The 16,913-nt window shown below is 39.7% G+C and overlaps 1 protein-coding gene and 1 long non-coding RNA gene across 2 annotated transcripts in view; one reads left to right on the forward strand and one right to left on the reverse strand.

Moving 5' to 3' along the window:
• Positions 1–3,820: 3,820 nt before the first annotated feature.
• LOC137980406 (uncharacterized) overlaps positions 3,821–16,913 on the reverse strand; it is a 150,965-nt gene continuing 137,872 nt past the window's right edge. The window contains exon 3 of the long non-coding RNA XR_011118511.1: positions 3,821–4,058. This is a non-coding gene — a long non-coding RNA (uncharacterized lncRNA). The remainder of the gene's footprint in view (positions 4,059–16,913) is intronic.
• LOC137980392 (lactadherin-like) lies at positions 8,934–16,526 on the forward strand. Its single transcript, XM_068827834.1, has 4 exons — positions 8,934–9,029; positions 12,952–13,320; positions 14,385–14,713; positions 15,773–16,526. The coding sequence occupies exons 2-4, from the start codon at positions 12,954–12,956 to the stop codon at positions 15,923–15,925; spliced, it is 849 nt and encodes a 282-aa protein (XP_068683935.1). The 5' UTR covers positions 8,934–9,029; positions 12,952–12,953; the 3' UTR covers positions 15,926–16,526.

A 16,913-nucleotide genomic window follows, 5' to 3' on the forward strand; every position in this document is an offset into this window, starting at 1 on the left:
GGGAAAGCTGATTCAGCCATTCACCAAATTTTATAACTAGCCAGTAGCATTTCAGTAATACGAAAATTATTAATTGGTTCAAACTTTGCTTGTGTGACGATCCTTGAAAAGTAGTTTGGAATGGAAGAAGACTGGAGAGAGAGGAAAAAGAAAATTAAATTGGGATTCAGTTAAAATAGTCATCGTCATTTTCCATCATCATCTTTATCCCGATCATTATAATTGTCCTAAAGTACACAATGAGCGCTTTAAAAATTCTTTCTTTAATCGCTTGATTTTTAAACATGATTTTTTTTAGAGTAGTTTTATCAAACGTAGAAATTTGTAACTTAAGATTCGTATTTAAATCTTTGGAGGAAGAAAGACTATTATTATTATTATTATTACTATTATTATTGTTATTATTATTATTATTATTATTATATTTTTATTATTATTATTGTCAACCAAGGAGGGTGAGGACTACTGCACTACAACGTCGTGGATTCACGCCAAAGTCTCATACTCTCATTCGTCCTCCTGAGGTCTGCACTACTGTGCCTTAGCTCACGTTGTACGCGAAGAGTTCCGTTGAATAATACCAGAAACCCATAAGGGTTGAAACGTATAACGGCCCCTTGTGTGCCGTCATGATGGATTATGATAAATGCGTAAGACATTGGCTTTTTTTTTCTTTAACTTAAAATTTTCTTTTTCCTTTTTTTTTTAAATTATTATTATTATTATTATTATTATTATTATTATTATTATTAAAATTAAACTTGAATCTTATATGTATCTGGTAAAAATAAATAAAAATAATAATAATGATAATGATATTATTATTATTATTATTATTATTAATAATGAACGGAATGACCGGAATATGGTTCATTTAGCGCTGGCCTTATTATTATTATTATTATTATTATTTCCCATTGGGATAAACTGTTTCAACCAAAACCCGTGGCAGGGATGGCAGACAAGTTAGCGCACTTGCAAGAGCACTTGCCCCCCACAGGAGCCCATGTGGTACATTTATTATGACTCTTGCCCCCCCCCCCCCCCCCCCCCTCCCCTGGTGGCCCGGGTGCGACTCCCAGCGTCACATGTGGGATCTCTATTCTGCTTCGTGAGGTTTTTCTCCGGGTACTCAGGTTTTCCTCTCTCCTCAAAAACCAAACGACGTTCTTAACCCGGTGCAGTGTCCGCCAACAAGTGCCCCGGGCCAGCGCTAAATGAACCATATTCCGGTCATTCCGTTCATTCTGTTATCCATAATCGGGAGCAGAATATTCCGAAAACGGAGTAGGACCCAAAAGAACATGAATACCGTCTATTCCGTGTATTCCTATTTCGGAATCGTACCAAAGGAACGCGCCCTAATTATTGTTCTGTTTTTTATTACCGTATCTTTACTTGCAAGAGCACTCCAGTGAAACGTGGTCTCGATTATTTATGGGTTGGGTGGGGCTCGATGCCCATCACACCTTTTCTTAGGTCTTTGAAGAGCCAGTCTGAGTTAGGTTGCCTTTTAAACTGTTGTAACGTGCTCCTTATAGTTTTAAGATTTCTGATGGTTTGTTGTACTGCAAAAACCTCAATGAGATCAATGTAAAACCCAAGTGAAATACAATGGAACCTCCATTAAGCAGCCACCTATTAGGCGGTCACCCTCTATTAAGCTGCCAGTAATCAAAGTCCCGAAATAATTGCAGAATAATATTGTAAATCAAACTTCTATTAAGCGGTCACCTTTATTAAGCGCCCGCGGTAACCTTTTGGCCGTCCCGATGAGAGTTTTCCTAATGTTTTCACCTCTATTACACTTAGTTTGGCCTTTCAGCAGCAGACTTCCTTGCACATTATTTATAAATTAATCATGAACCCGTAATGCAACGTTTTAGTTACAGACATTACCTCTTCAGGTTAAAAATCAACTCAAGGAGGGATTACGTTTTTTCAAACGTTGGCCATGTAGCACTTACATTTGAACAGACTTACCTGGTTAGAGTGTAATGTGAAGTGCTAAGTATCTGCCCAATGTGAACCATGTGAGCGTTAGCCCTACTGATGGAAATGGGCCCACACAAGAACAGAGAAAAACTCTGACCAGGGTGGGAATTGAACCCACGTAATCCCTCCTTGTACTTGTACATGTTCATTGCGCGGCGTGACTTTAACATCGTCAGTTGCCACAACCTGCTCCCGTCTGACCTTGTAACTCAGTCGGTAGAGCAGCGGTGATCTAACCCGAAGGTCGTGGGCTCAATTCCCACCCTGGTCAGAGTTTTCTCTGTCCTTGTGTCGGCCTTTTTCCATCAGTAGGGCTAACGCTCACATGGTTCATCTGGGGAGGATACCTAGCACTTCACATTACACTCTAATCAGTTAAGTCTGTAAAAATTAACTCAGTTTACGCCATAGTTTAGATTGTTCATATTAAGTTGGGAGAACCTTATCTCAACATTTTCAGGAGAATTTGTTTTTTTCTAACAGTACTGTATTTTTGGTTGCCGTCGTCGTAGCTTTAAGAAGGAGCCTAAACAAGGACGGCAACGAAGAAGCTTTATCGGGAAACAAATTGGTCGCTGGATTGTTCGCTGGTGATAGCTTTAAGCTATCGAGGCGCATTATCGAGGCGGGCAAGATGGCGGGTTGGTCGTGGGCGTTGTGCTCTGTGTTTATCTTATTCCAGACGATTCTCCTGGTCGACAAATTCACAAATATTATTATAAATCCATTTTATGAGAACAGCGACTGTTTCCTGGTCTACTTGAAGTTTGGCAAAAACTATTCGCTCGTTAATCTTCGCGGAAAACTTCTGCACACCTTGAATGCTGATCATAATCCAAGGAAGCGGATGAAATATCTGAGAGGAAGAGTACCCTACTATTCCAACTCTTCTGCATCGTTTAATATTGAGCTCCTTAGAGCAGGTGATATCGAGCCAAACCCAGGCGATGTGAGAAACCCATGTTCTGTTTGCGGTAAACCGATTGCGAGGACTCACCGTTTCTGTAAAATTAGTTCTGTAATGCCTTTTTCCGATGTGGAAGATGTCGATTTTCTACAATTATTTCAGGATGGCGAAAAAAGTATCAACAACCAAGATGGCGGCTGCCAGAATCGCAATATTGCTAATGACTCAAACTCTGTGTCATGGCATAAGAAAAATATCCGCTCGCACTACAAGTTTAATCTGACTATAGCCCATCTAAACGTCAATGCACTTGTAAACAAAGTCGATGAAGTCAAATCCATCCTAGACGAATGCTCATTTGACATTCTGTTCCTCGCTGAAACGAAATTAAATAGTTCTATCGGTAATCTTCTTCTGGATCACCCTAATTACCGGATTATACGAAAGGATAGGACAAGAAATGGGGGAAGAATTATGGCATATGTGAGATCTAACATAACAGTGGTAAGACGACGCAAGTTTGAACCGGCTAATATCGAATCCCTGTCCCTTGATGTAAAGGGAAATAATGGTGTTTATTTCATATCTGTGCATGTTATCGTTCACCAAGTAAATGTAAACCTGCAGTCTTCCTAACCTCACTGGCCACTACTCTCGAGCTGATGTACAATTCAAGACGGGAGATCGTCGTGATTGGTGACCTAAACTTCGATCTGTTTTCAGATCACAATGACATCAAGAAATTTAAGGGGAATGATTTCCGTACAGGTCCCTACTTCATTATGCATGCAGAATAAATTAATTATTCATTCGCGCTATTGTTTTGGAGAACAATACGTATACCCAAGAGAACCGAATATATACATGACTAATTTGTACTTACGGAATGAATAAAAACGGATCTCATTTTTTCTCTCCCTCCCTCTCTCTCTTCTTTCCCTTCATCGCCCACACCGTTACTCGTTTTTGTCTCAGCTTTCCTCTTTCTATCCGTTCGTCTTGTTCTTATTTCCAGACCCCGCTCGGCTTTTTCTGCCATTTTATCCCATGATATGTCACTCGCAGCTTGCCTTGAACTCCGACCCACTGTAAACCTCTGGATTACTTGTCCCTGTTCTTTACCACTGAGCTAACGTGTCAAGTTGCTAATTCACACCTTGAAAATGATATTTATTTTGAATTCTGGCTGACTTTTTACATAACAATGATACGTAATTATATACACGTGCCGCGCCGAGCACCTACAATCGAACTTACACTTGTAGGTTACCGTTAAGAGATCCCTGTTTTACTACTCTTGAAACGACCCATCCCTTTAATAATGCTAACCGTAACCCTAATTACGACTAAAGGCACTGTTTAGGCTTAAGGTTAGTCCCTGTGATAGTTTTAGGTTTTCCAGTATTGCTGTGAACTGTGACCTGCTTTTCCTTCATGCCCCGTGCGTGCGGCACACTTATAAGTTCACTGCGTGGAAGAGTATACCACGCTTAAAGTCTGATTGGTGCATCTTTCATGGGAAACTTTCATGCACGAGTTCATTGCAATTAAAATCGTTTCATTTTTCCCTTCTTTTGAAGCAAACTTGTGTCTTTGTAATAATCAAGATGGCTACCGAAGTAAAAGGGTCACAGCAATGGAAGATTTGATCATTTGGAAATTGTCCCTGCTTTATAGCCTTTCCAGAGTTGTGCATAGAGTGGTGCAAAGAAAACAATTTACTTTCGTCTTCCGTGTCCAAAACCTGTGTGAAAACGCAGTCAGTTGGCAAAGACAAAGTGCCGCATCGGGAGATGGATCTGTTTCGCGATGCTCAAGAAAAAACTGCAATGGATAGCCTTCGATCCGCCAGAACACATATTAATTTCTGACCGTAAACTTTCCTTGAAAAAATATTAGCCCTAGCTACCTGTGGCCGGAAAGTTTACAACTGCTTACAAGACAAGGGCTAACATCATCTCACCGCAGTTAACCATCGCCTAAACTTCGTCGACCCAGACAAACGAGCCCACAGCAGGGCATTGAAAAGACATGATGGGGAGTGAAACAAAGTATGCCTCGTAGGGGAACATCCATGGATCTCTACCAAAGCTATTTACTTGGAAGTATCATTGAGCATATTGCCGATCTCTACAAAGAGCGATAAATCGCAAAATCCCTCTAAATGCACCGTTCGTAATCCTAAATACAGGAAAGGAAGAAAATATACACTTTGCAGTGTCTCGGCGAATTTTTATACACTCAGACAGGAAGAACAATTTCACGATAAAAAGAGCAGGTAGCCATTAAATTTCTTATGACAGTACTCTTATTTGGTTTGTTTGTTATGTTTGCGAATCTGAACCCTATTACAACGATTGCTTGAAACTCCACTTCTTGCGCTTATTCTAAAACTGAAAAATGGGTAAAATTGCAGGAAAAGTGCAGAAATTGCAGGAAAAACTGTTCGATTTTCCGTATTTCAGACAGACGTTCGACCGACTTTTTTTAAGTCCATATAGACTTAGAAAAGAAACCTCTAAAAAGAAAGAACAAAGCGCCACAGTCCCAAAGGACGTCTATTGCTATCGCTATTGTTTTCTTGAAACAAAGGAGTGTATGCATAATGAAGTAGGGACCTGTGCGGAAATCTTGCCATTTAAGGAATTGTGTGATCAGTTCCAGTTGACAAATTCAATCGAAACGCCTACTAGAGTTACCGACTCTACAGCGACCTTACTTGATCTTATTCTCTCCAGCATAGTTAATAGAGAGGAATGGTTATAAAACCCGACAAATTTCTTTGTTGTAGGTTTTTGTTCTCGTTTTTAGCCTTGACCGTGCACAAAACACAATAGTTGTTTACTCCATACTGCGGAACTAACCAATAGAAACGTGTTGGTTACGTAATTTATGCATAGTGTATGAGCGCAAAACAAAAGATTGTGCACGGTCGTGGACTTTCCAACCTAAATCTTGGCTGCTTTGTTTGCTCTTTTGATGTTCGCCGAGCTTCCAAACCATTCCCCTCCATTAACTATGTCTCCAGCCATCCTGACCATTATGCAAAATGCGGCTCACTTCACTTGGGCATTAGCGACCATGATTTGATATACACTGTAAGAAAACAGAGACTTCCGAACCTCCCTCAAAGCAAATTTACTATCGAAGTATGAAAAATTTTGATGCTGAATTATTCATCCGTGATCTAAAGAATGTCCCGTGGGAAAGTGCATATACATTTGAGAATGTTGACGATATGTGGTCCCACTGGAAAGGCCTGTATAACGAAGAGCTTGATTCACATGCGCCTATTAAGAGGATTCGTGTACGGGGAGACCAATTGCCGTGGATCACACCTGAGATAAAGCTTCATATCTCTCGTCGTTGCCAACTGTATGGAGCTTTTCGTAAAAACCCTTCGGATGAAAACTGGGACGCCTTCAAGAGACAAAGGAACAAGGTTACCTCGCTGAAGCGTAAAGCTCTATGCGGCTACTTTGTTAGCGCAAAGTCTAATAAATCTAGCCCAAGGGAATTCTGGAAAAAACTGAAGCCTCTCTTACCAACACGCGTGGGTCGTACGTGGGCAAAATAACTCTCATTGGAAATGGTCAAGTTTATAATAAACCCCAAGAAGTGGCTGAAATATTTAACAACTATTTCGCCGAGTCAGGACTAAGCCATTCTTTGGCTCTCACTGAATCTGAGTTCGACAAACATCCCAGTGTTAACCAGTAATCAATGAAATGGCTGATGATCAAGATCAAGAGTTTTCCTTTAATTTCCAGCCTGTCACTGCTAAATATGTGTTGGACCTGCTATTAGATCTAAACGGATCCAAGGCAACTGGCGTGGACGGTATTCCCCCGAGGCTCCTGAAAGCGTCTGCTCCTGCTTTGGCGACCCCTTTGTCTCGTTTGTTAAATTATTGTCTCGAACAATCTTGTTGGGTTAGCGAGTGGAAATCTAGCAACATCAGTCCAGCTTTTAAAAAGGGATGTGAAGTTACCAAAGTTAATTATGGTCCCATCTCAATTCTACCCTGTGTATCTAAGATTTTTGAACGAATTATGTATAAATCAACTGTATAACTGCTTTGTTTCACGCCGCCTACTCTCCGACAGCCTGTCTGGCTTGTTAAAGGGCATTCTTGTTGCACGGCACTGCTGAAGGTCACAGAGGACTGGAGAGAAGCATTAGATGAGAGACAAACAGTCTCTGCGGTGTCTATAGATCTGACTAAGGCGTTTGCCACTATATGCCACTGCCTCCTGATAAGAAATGATCCGCTCTTACCTTATTAATCGTAAGCAACGAGTCAAGATAGAGAACGATTATTCCAACTGGCGTGTAGTCCAATGTGGTGTCCCGCGAGGATCTCTTTTGGGACCGCTTTTGTTTAATATATATATTAATGACATAACCCGTATTACCAAGAATATGGAATCGAGGCTCTACGCAGATGACACAACCGGTTATGCTGCTAGTAACTCACCTAGCTGCGACCTTGGAATTCTACATCAATAGTGACCTGGCGAGATTATCACATTGGCTTGAAGATAACTACCTCACCATCAATGCCACTAAGACGCAGGCTATGATTGTTAGCAAATCCAACTATAACTATGAGCTCACTCTAAAGTCAAATAATATTCTGACTATCGATGAACTTAAGTTGCTGGGAGTGACGATTGACAATAAGCTCACCTTTTCTTCACATATTAAATTGGTTCTTAGTAAAATTCATGCAAAAATAGCCGCCTTGCGCAGAATAGTGACGCTGCGGTTAAACTATATAAGTCGTACACTCTACCTCATTTTGACTATTGTAGTCCTCTTCTAATAGGGATTAATCAAACTTTATCTGATAAGTTAGAAAATGCCAATTATTACGTACTTAGAACTCTCTTCAATCTACCTAAGTCTATTAGTTACGAGCAGTTCTTGTTGCAGTATAATTTAGATTCCATTAAGCATAGGCGCATGGTCCAAGCTCTGACACTTGTGAACAAAAGCTTTCCTAATAATAGAAGTAATATGTTTAGAATGAAAAACTGTGTTTACAATCTTTGCGGCAATGGTAGCAGACTCGATCAGCCGACCCCCAATACTGGTTTTAAACACAGATCTTTTTCGTATATTGCGTGCCGCCTCTGGAACAAGATACCTTTGCATGTTAGGGAGGCCCCAAACCTTAAGAATTTTATGGCCAAACTAAATAAACTTAAGTTGAGTCAGGACGAGTGTCGCTGTAATTCTTGCTCTAATTAGATGCTATTATAAATTTATAGTATGGATAGGTAATTTTATTATAGATTCTTAGTCTAGTATTTTCTTAATTTATATACTAATGTAGATACACGTACATTTTTGTAACGAGTCTTTTTTAGGCTCATCAATGTCACGTGTTTAAATAAAGTTTTTCAGTTTTCTTTCAGTTTGTTCGGACGGGTATTAAAGCTGTCTCTTGTGTAAAAGTTGTCACAAGCCTCTAAAGGTGTTTGTTTCAGAATAAGGTGAGGTTTCTACCAGGGATTATGCTAATTTCTGACGAAACTCTATTAAGCGGCCACTGGGCCGGCTAATATATAGAGGTTTCACTGTAGATCGTACTTAAAGAAAGAATATGCTAATGTCGGCACATGTTTCATGACAAATCATGGGCACGAGCTTGACAGGTAGGTATAAAAAATGCTTTAATAGTACTTGGGAGTAAGTTGTTAGTTGTTAGCGATTGCTGTTGTTACAGAGGCACATTCGAGGAATAAAGAAGAGTCAACCAAGAGTGTTAGAGTTGATTTCTGTTCTCCCAAAATGTTTTCTCTAACAACATCCGCCTTCAAATCTAATGACACTGTTTGACACTTTTAAAATGAAATATTAAAGTGTCATTCTCTTTGGACTCCGTCTCATCAGTTGCTGTGAAAGAGAACCTCTTTAAACAGGCTTTCTTACTTCCTCTCATTAATAATTGACTGAAAATAAATCAACATTTTTATACTGTTTACTTAAAACTGCGAATAGACAAAACATCTGGAGAAACGTTGGTATACAGTTGTTGCCATTTGAGCGGTTCGACAAATCTTCAGATCAGTTTTGTGTAAAAACTTCTCTACCAGGCCTCTCTGTTGCTGATTATAACAAAGTAAGCTGTTTGTTGATTCCTTTTAAGATTTCCTTATACCAACCTGTAAATCGAGAGTACACTTAGAGTTTGTGTTTTTTTATAAGTGCTTCCTATGTCATAATGTGTTTTTACAGCATGCACCATAAAAGATAGGGTTCGTCACATTTTCAGAAAGAGCCGTTTCATCAGTAGTGTATTTTCATCATCGCTGAGTAATTAATCAACTGAGTAACAAGCCACTTAAACCCATTCACAGTTTTCCCCGAATTTTCATCCTGTAATGCGAAAATGTGATGAGTTCTTAATTTTTCAGTGGCCGTCTCACCACAACAGAAGTTTGTTGAACTAGCCGGGCTATACCCAACGATCATTAGGTTGTGAATCAGTTGGCTGAGTTTTTCAATTTGGGCACCAAGTAATTAACGGTTAATACACGAAATTTAACGTTAAAACTCTTCATTTTGCAACTTTTCGGAGTCCGGTCATGAAACCATTATCAAGCAATGCAAGCGAGTGAAATTTATACGGACACAGCTATAACATACATGTAATTTTGTCAGAGGGGATCTGCCTAAACATTTAGGGTAGTCGAATTTCTCCATGAATATCATTTCAAGAATCAAGCAAATGATATTTCTGTTTCACTTTTCTGGAACACTAAACTGAGTTCATAGCTTTTAGATTATCAAGCACAAATTAAAGGCATGTTTGTTCTTTACGAATGCTAAAGGGCAGTTTTTTGCGCCCTATTTGACACCGCTCACGGTGGCGATGTCCTGTATTTGTTACTGACCAACAAAGCTCGCATCCTAAAAACTAAGTTTGAATTTATCCACAAGCTCATCTTCAATAGAGGAAATTTAATCGATTATAGAAAGAGCTTTCGATGAACATATTTTAAGCGCGGAGAATTCCCTCAAGTAGAACCTTCTGAAGAAGTGCAATTTTGAGGTTCTCCCAGGGGGAACAAGAGAACGTAGCTAAAGTTTTATAAACTAAGGAACAGGGGAACAAAGACATATCTTAGGAAACAAGGGAACATAAGCCATTTCAGGGATCAAAAAGCTGAAAACAATTTTGGAAGTACTTTCGGGAACAAGGGAACACAAGCAAATCTTTAAAGGAACAAACACCCCCCCCCCCCCCCCGGACTCAGAGGTCTTCAATTTTAATTAATTCAGTACACTAAATGAAAGAAGGTTAACCGGTTCCTAAGTAATCTTGAGACCATCTTTACCAGAAACGACTCAAGACCATATAACCTTGGAAACTTGGACTTTGATCAGTATTCTAACTTACAGTTAGGAGTTTAAGAAAAGACGACAGCTACGGCAACGATAACGCTATAGAACAGTTATATGATGGTTAAAGGTGGAAGAATAATCTTGCTGCAAGTGCAGCAAGCATTTTAGCACATATTTTCCGGTACTTTGCATAACAACGGCGTTATGTTATGTTTAACGCTGGATAGCTTGTGGGGTCGTGCACAAATGAAATCATATCAAACAAGAGGCTCTAAGTAGCCTATACTCATGCGCTGCCAGGTTATTTGTACTTTTGTTTACAGTTTAATAATAATAATAATAATAATAATAATAATAATAATAATAATAATAATGATGATGATGATGATGATGATGATGATGATTATGATGATAATAATAATAACTTTATTGTACACCACAAAAAGAGGTATATAGGTGTTACAAGAATCTATTTGAGAGAAGTTGCTCTTTATCATGTGAGTTCATTGACCAATGTTTTACGGATATTTCCGAGTCACGGGAGAAGCAAGCGCTGAGACACACACACTTCAGGTACCAGTTAATGCCCAAGCCATTTGTGGGTTGTGGATTGTATTTTCCCAACCACATTGCCTCCATTTTTGATCTGTCTACTTCCAATCCCGAACAACTTTTAAAAGCCTCTAATTTCTCAGGAAGTTTTACAACTGAATCTATGTCTCGCACAAAACAGGAGGTGTCGTCTGCATATTGTGAAAGCTTATACTCCTTTCCCTTTAGTTAATATTTATACCCATTATCACGGACTGGTCATTTCTTATTGAATTTGCTAAAATTTCAACAGCAATAGCGGCTTAGTTTGTTTTGGGGAAATTCTTAAATGAAAATGCCACCAGAAAAAAATGCCTTAACGATCTATAAAAAGAAATGACGAAAAACATGCTTTTTTAGCTGTAGGAAAGGTGCTAACAATATTGTTGCTGTCAAGAAACTTTTAGTGTAATTTCTGGTGTGAAATTTGCAGGAAACCTAACTACTTTTGACCTCTTCATGTCTTCGATCGTACGGTAAAAAAATTTGGGCTAAACTGTCATGTACGGTAGCTCTTGTGTATCATTTTTGCATGGAAAACCACTTGTCAAAAATACTTTTTTCAAATCCTTTCCCCAAAAAAACGCTGATATGGTGAATCTCAAGAAACCGGACTTAGATTTAATCCGAAGTATCCTCCTCGAGTGTGAATACTTTGGATTCATGATCCGTTTTTGGATTTTGCCCAAAAAAGCGCAAAATACATTTTTGGATTCAAGAATCCGTTTTCGGATTTTCCCAAAAAAACGCACCCTATATGTCAAATTTAGAGGCACGCTGTTCCATCCGAAATCTAATGGCACTGCTTCAGTGACATTTTTTAAATGGGAATAATATTAAAACACCATCCTTTTTAGATTCGGTCCCACCAGTTGCCGTGAAACGTGCTTTCTTCGGCTTTCTTCTCATAAATAATTGATTAAAAATAGAGTAAATGTTTGTGCCTTTTAAAACGACAGGAAAACACCTTGGCAGTTGTTCCCGTCTGTGCGGCTTGAAAAATCTGAAGATTTTTGTATCGAAGTTCTCTCTACCAGGTCTCTCTGTTGGTGATTATAACAAATACCTCAGTGGTCGCGAGTGCACTCACTGAGACGTTAACCGTTAATTGCTCGGTGCCCATATTGAAACTCTCAGACCGATTTATTCCGTGACAACCTGACAAACTTTGAGTATAAGCCGGTTGGTTCAACAAACTTCTGTTGTGGTGAAACATTGAAAAGTTAATTAATCAGCGCGTCTTCGGGCTTCAAAAATTAGGGACTTTAAGATCTACGACGCGGTCGTCAACGAGAACACCACGAAACAACTACAATATCATTGGTTAAAAAAGGAAAAATAATCGTGCTGCACGTGCGTTACGCATTTTAGCAGATATTCGTGCAGTGCTCTGCACAACAACGATATAACTGTGCAAAGATATTTTTTGAGGTGGCGTTTTCGTTGACTTGGCCGTCGCAGTTCTGAAAGTCCCTAAGGCACTCCATGAGATATCTCGGCCCCTTGTTGTAGTCAAAACTGGCCCAGTAATGAAAGAAATGTAGACACAACAGCAGCTGCACCGCATGCCATTCACGTAAAACGTAGAATAACGTTGTCACGAAATTTTGTGCTGGCAGCCACGAATTAAAAGTGACTAAATTTTACAAAGCTGACAATTCGAGGGTTACCCCCTTGTAATATCTGCTCTAGACGAAGGAATGACCAACACTTGAAAAGTCCGCATTTTACTTTGCACAATTCGGGTTATCCTGCCAAATTCTCGTGTTTCAAACAGCCATCGGCGAAGCACCAGATGTTCTTGAAAAACTAACGCCTTTAGAATTTATATGAAGAACGTGGGAACCCTACTACAAATTTTCATTTTTCTCTTCTTCAAACATACCATTATCAATCCAAATTAGTTGTTACATATTTTACTTGACGACTCAGAATAATCGCGAAATGACTATCATAACGCTAAGATTCATATTCAAATGCCGTTCTCTGCTCAAACGCCGGACTTTGACTTAAGCTTTATGAATCTAAATCAAAATTTAGTAGCGCCTTGTAATAAAAATACTCCACAATTGTGAGACTTTTAAAATTGTTGTTTGTCGACACAGGAATGACTTTTGTCGTGATATCTCTACTCATTTACTTGGTGTTGAGGTCAGAATTTGCGAGTTCTTGCACAGAAACTTACTCCGTGCAGGGACAAGTTCTTCGAAAACACACCATCAAAGTAGAGACCGCAGACGAAATAGAAGATTGTATCTGGCGTTGCATAGCATATCCCCGATGTACGAGTAGCAACTTTTATCCTATGAACAAACGCTGTGAACTGAGTGACAAGACGCATGCGTCTCATCCAGAAGACATGAGAGGCAATCCAGATGCCATATATATGGTGAACACTTTCCGTCCTATACCTTGCAAAACTCAGCGCGATTGTGGTATGGACTTGATATGCACACCGTCTCTGATTTGCGAAGGTATGTCATGCCCAAAAATGAAGTAATGTGGACTTTAAGATAAATAGGACGGCAATGTCGATGAAATGTCACCTTCAAATATAACTTTGTACTATGGTACGTCTTTCGTGAATCACGTGGTACAATGTGGGCGAATTATCCTAAAAGTAAATTGATTTCAGATTAATAATAAAGTGTGGAAGGTTCACTTGTTATGCTCAAGTTGTCGTCGAAGCCTCATTTCATGTCGTTGTTATGTAGAGTACCACAAAAATATGAAATAAAATGGGTGCCTCACGTGCAGCACAATTAATTTCCTCGCTTATTTTGAGGCTCATTCGCCGCCTAATATGTTAAACGACTGACTTGATGGACATCAACCGACAGACCGGGTAATGAGCTGAAGTTGATTAACAATTTGAGAGGCTAATCCATGTGTACGTGATGACGTAATTGCTAGGTTCGCAAGTGCGTTCGGGGAATTTAATATTTGTGTGGAGTGTTCAGAATCTGATGTACTCTTCGGGAAGGTTAAGGCTATCGGAGTTGTAATCTTAAGAGAATCGAGTCTATGAAGCCTGAGTAAAATACACTGATTCCAGAGAATATTCGTACACCAACTGAACTGAAACAACCATACGGGAAGCCTGAAAGACCATTGTCATAAGAAAGTTGTCGCTTTATTATTCTTTGTATTTTACCAAGAGGTCTAGAGAACAGGAGAGACATGTTAACTTTTAAATACAAAACAACGATTTTCAATGCTGCGGAGCAACATGTTTCGGCAGAAACTCCAGCGTTGCTCAGTGCAAGTGTTACATGAGAGACAAATCTGAATATAAATATCTGACAAATGTTAATGAGTACAAATACAGCATAAAAATGTATAAATCGTGCAAATTACAGAGGTAGGCTTGAATAAACAGGTTGAAGTTGTTGATTAAGGAAAGGGTTTTCTCACAGGATGTGAGTTCGAGTTCCAGCTAGCGATTGCTTTCACGTAATTGATCATGCTGACACACGCGACTTTCCAGCTCAAGGTTCAACCGTGAAGACCTTAAAATTTGTTATCACTCTAACCACAGAATGCCGCAGTCATCCACTTGGAATGGAAAGTAGGGCCATACCGAACTCAGCGGTGACGGCTTCTTCAACATGGGGAGCCGCACATGAACCCTGGCAAGCCAGGCTCAACAATGCGAAAAACAGTCAAAGTACTGGCTCTTGGTCGGCAGGAACATTTGCCATTGGACAGTGGTTGCAAATTGACCTTGGCAAGGAGACAGTAGTGACAAAAATAGCAACACAGGGGAGGCCTAGTTATGCTCATCTTCAGTGCGTATCTTCTTACAAAATTCTGTTGAGCTTGGACGGAACAAACTGGAATGCGTATCGAAGCGATGGTTCTGAAAAGGTAAATGTCGTTTGAAAAAGACTGTCCTCAAGACCATTAGTAGAAAAATAAATAAATTATTCAGGAAAACATTGCTAGAGGAAAGTTTAAAATACAGTACTGAGATAAAAAAAGAGACCACTACGATGGCGGTTTCGCTGTTTTTAGGTCGTAACGGGGTCAAACGAAAAACTAAGAACTGCACATGAGTAGCTCACACTTACAACATTTCTAACATCTCGCGCGCACTTATAGCTATGTAGTGAAGGAGCGGAAAGGGGGTGGATGGGGGGGGGGGGGGGGGAACTGGTAAGGATATAGTCATATCACCTTTGGCAGAACAATGATTCCCACCTTCGTATTTGCCGGCTTGGCCAAATTTCCGTTTCGCCGTATGGTTTTCGCATTGCCTGTGCATGGGCACAATTTAACTGTGGATAACAAAAAATACTCTCACTTTGTTTACAAGGTTAAGTGATCACAAGACGTTTATACTATTCCTTAATTTTTTTTTCGGGAATTGGAAAGAATGAGTGAATGACAAAGCAAGCTCGCCGATAAAACTTGTTGTTTCATCTTTACAGCTCGACCACGCATATATAGTGGTTCGCTGTGACGTCAGAATCTACCAAAAGACAGACATATTTAAGCAATAGAGGACTTTTTCCGTGTTTCCATAGCCTCATCTAAACACGAGGGGAAGTTGGGAGAATTCGAGACAGTAATGCATACCCAAGACGCAGTCGAGGGTCCAAGACGCAGTCGAGGGTTTGCATAACCGTCGAGAATTCTCCCAACTGCCCCGAGTGTTTAGATGAGGTTATAGAAACCAGAAAAAAGTCCTGTATTGCTTTTATATATGATTTCTCAAAGGTAAGTCGACAAATGAAGGAAAATGCTGGGGTTTTTTCTTCTAGATTGAAACAGATTTTCTTGATACACGCTCATATTTCCTATCAGCCAATCAAAACGGGCGTCTGGCAACCAATGAGAGTGCGCGTACTATCCTAATTATTTTATAAAATAAAGTAGCAGGGCGCTACTGGGACATAATTGACATAGCTAAATATTATTTTTCAGGTTTTTACGGGAAATTCAGACATTGGAACAATTGTCTCGCACAAGTTGGTGCCAAGAATTACGAGCAGATATGTTCGCTTTTATGCAATGTCGTGGCATATCAGCATATCCATGAGAGTTGAGCTGTATGGCTGTGTTATTAACGGACCATAACTTTTCATTAAATTGCAACCTCACTCTAGTGAACGAAAATCTGCTAAATAACCTACCACTCATTGTATGGAGGTTAAGCCGTGTTCTTTGTCTGTCTTTCGTAAGAATTTAGTCAAGTTTTATAGAAGTAAATCGTACGTTATATTATAGAAGTAAATTCTACGTTAAAAGGGGAAGCAGCGCTGGCGCAGTGGTGAGAGCATTTGCCTTTCACCGGATTCGACGTCATATGTGGATTGAGTTTGATGGTTCTTGTTCCGAGAGGTTTTTCTCCGGGTACTCCGGTTTTCCCCTCTCCTTGAAAACCAACGTTTGATTTGATTTGATTTCAGTTTATTTGTAGTCTCCCAAATTAGTAGAGCACTCGGCTAAATAACCTTGAGACTTAAATAAAGTGATTATATTTATTATCATTCTTTCATAACATATTTCAAATGCCTGAGATGGAACTTGTGTATGATTATCTATGACTGCGAAGATCATAGCTTCACTTGATTGACATTTAGTAATGTGGGCTCGTCTTTTTCGCCCCACTTTTGCTGAACAATGGTAATCCTATAGACCACAGTTAAGTGTCCTGGATCAAATTAAACACGCCACATGTGTGGCCAAATTCATCCAATTAATGTGTTTAGCTTTATTGCACATTCTTCAGCAAACTAGTGCGACGTCAAGCAGAGTTAGCGTTTCGTAGAGTCATGCCTCGATATAAAATTCGTTGCAATGTTGCGAGAGCTGTTGCGAAAAAGCATAACTCGATTCTACACTCCTCAACGGCGTTTGCAACAATTATCGCAACGTTTTTGGCCTCTGAAAGGTGTGTTACACCATAGTTAGTGGAGTAACTATGGTTACACTAGCAAATATGTGGTGCATTTTGTGTTCCGATGACGTTGCAAGGTAAGCCGCTTGAAAGATTGTACAGGGTAAGAGTTCCTTAAACACACAAAGGCGAGGTGCCTTTACATACAGATGCGGATGATTAATT

The sequence above is a fragment of the Montipora foliosa genome, chromosome 12 (assembly GCF_036669935.1).
Source record: "Montipora foliosa isolate CH-2021 chromosome 12, ASM3666993v2, whole genome shotgun sequence".
NCBI lineage: Eukaryota > Metazoa > Cnidaria > Anthozoa > Scleractinia > Acroporidae > Montipora > Montipora foliosa.

What these genes read in the sequence shown, in the direction of transcription:
- LOC137980392 (XM_068827834.1), top strand. Translation starts at nt 12,954, where the DNA reads ATGACTTTTGTCGTGATATCTCTACTCATTTACTTGGTGTTGAGGTCA. An exon ending in ACCGTCTCTGATTTGCGAAG is followed by an intron (nt 13,321 to 14,384) that starts GTATGTCATGCC and finishes CTCTAACCACAG; the next exon opens with AATGCCGCAGTCATCCACTT. An exon ending in GAAGCGATGGTTCTGAAAAG is followed by an intron (nt 14,714 to 15,772) that starts GTAAATGTCGTT and finishes ATTATTTTTCAG; the next exon opens with GTTTTTACGGGAAATTCAGA.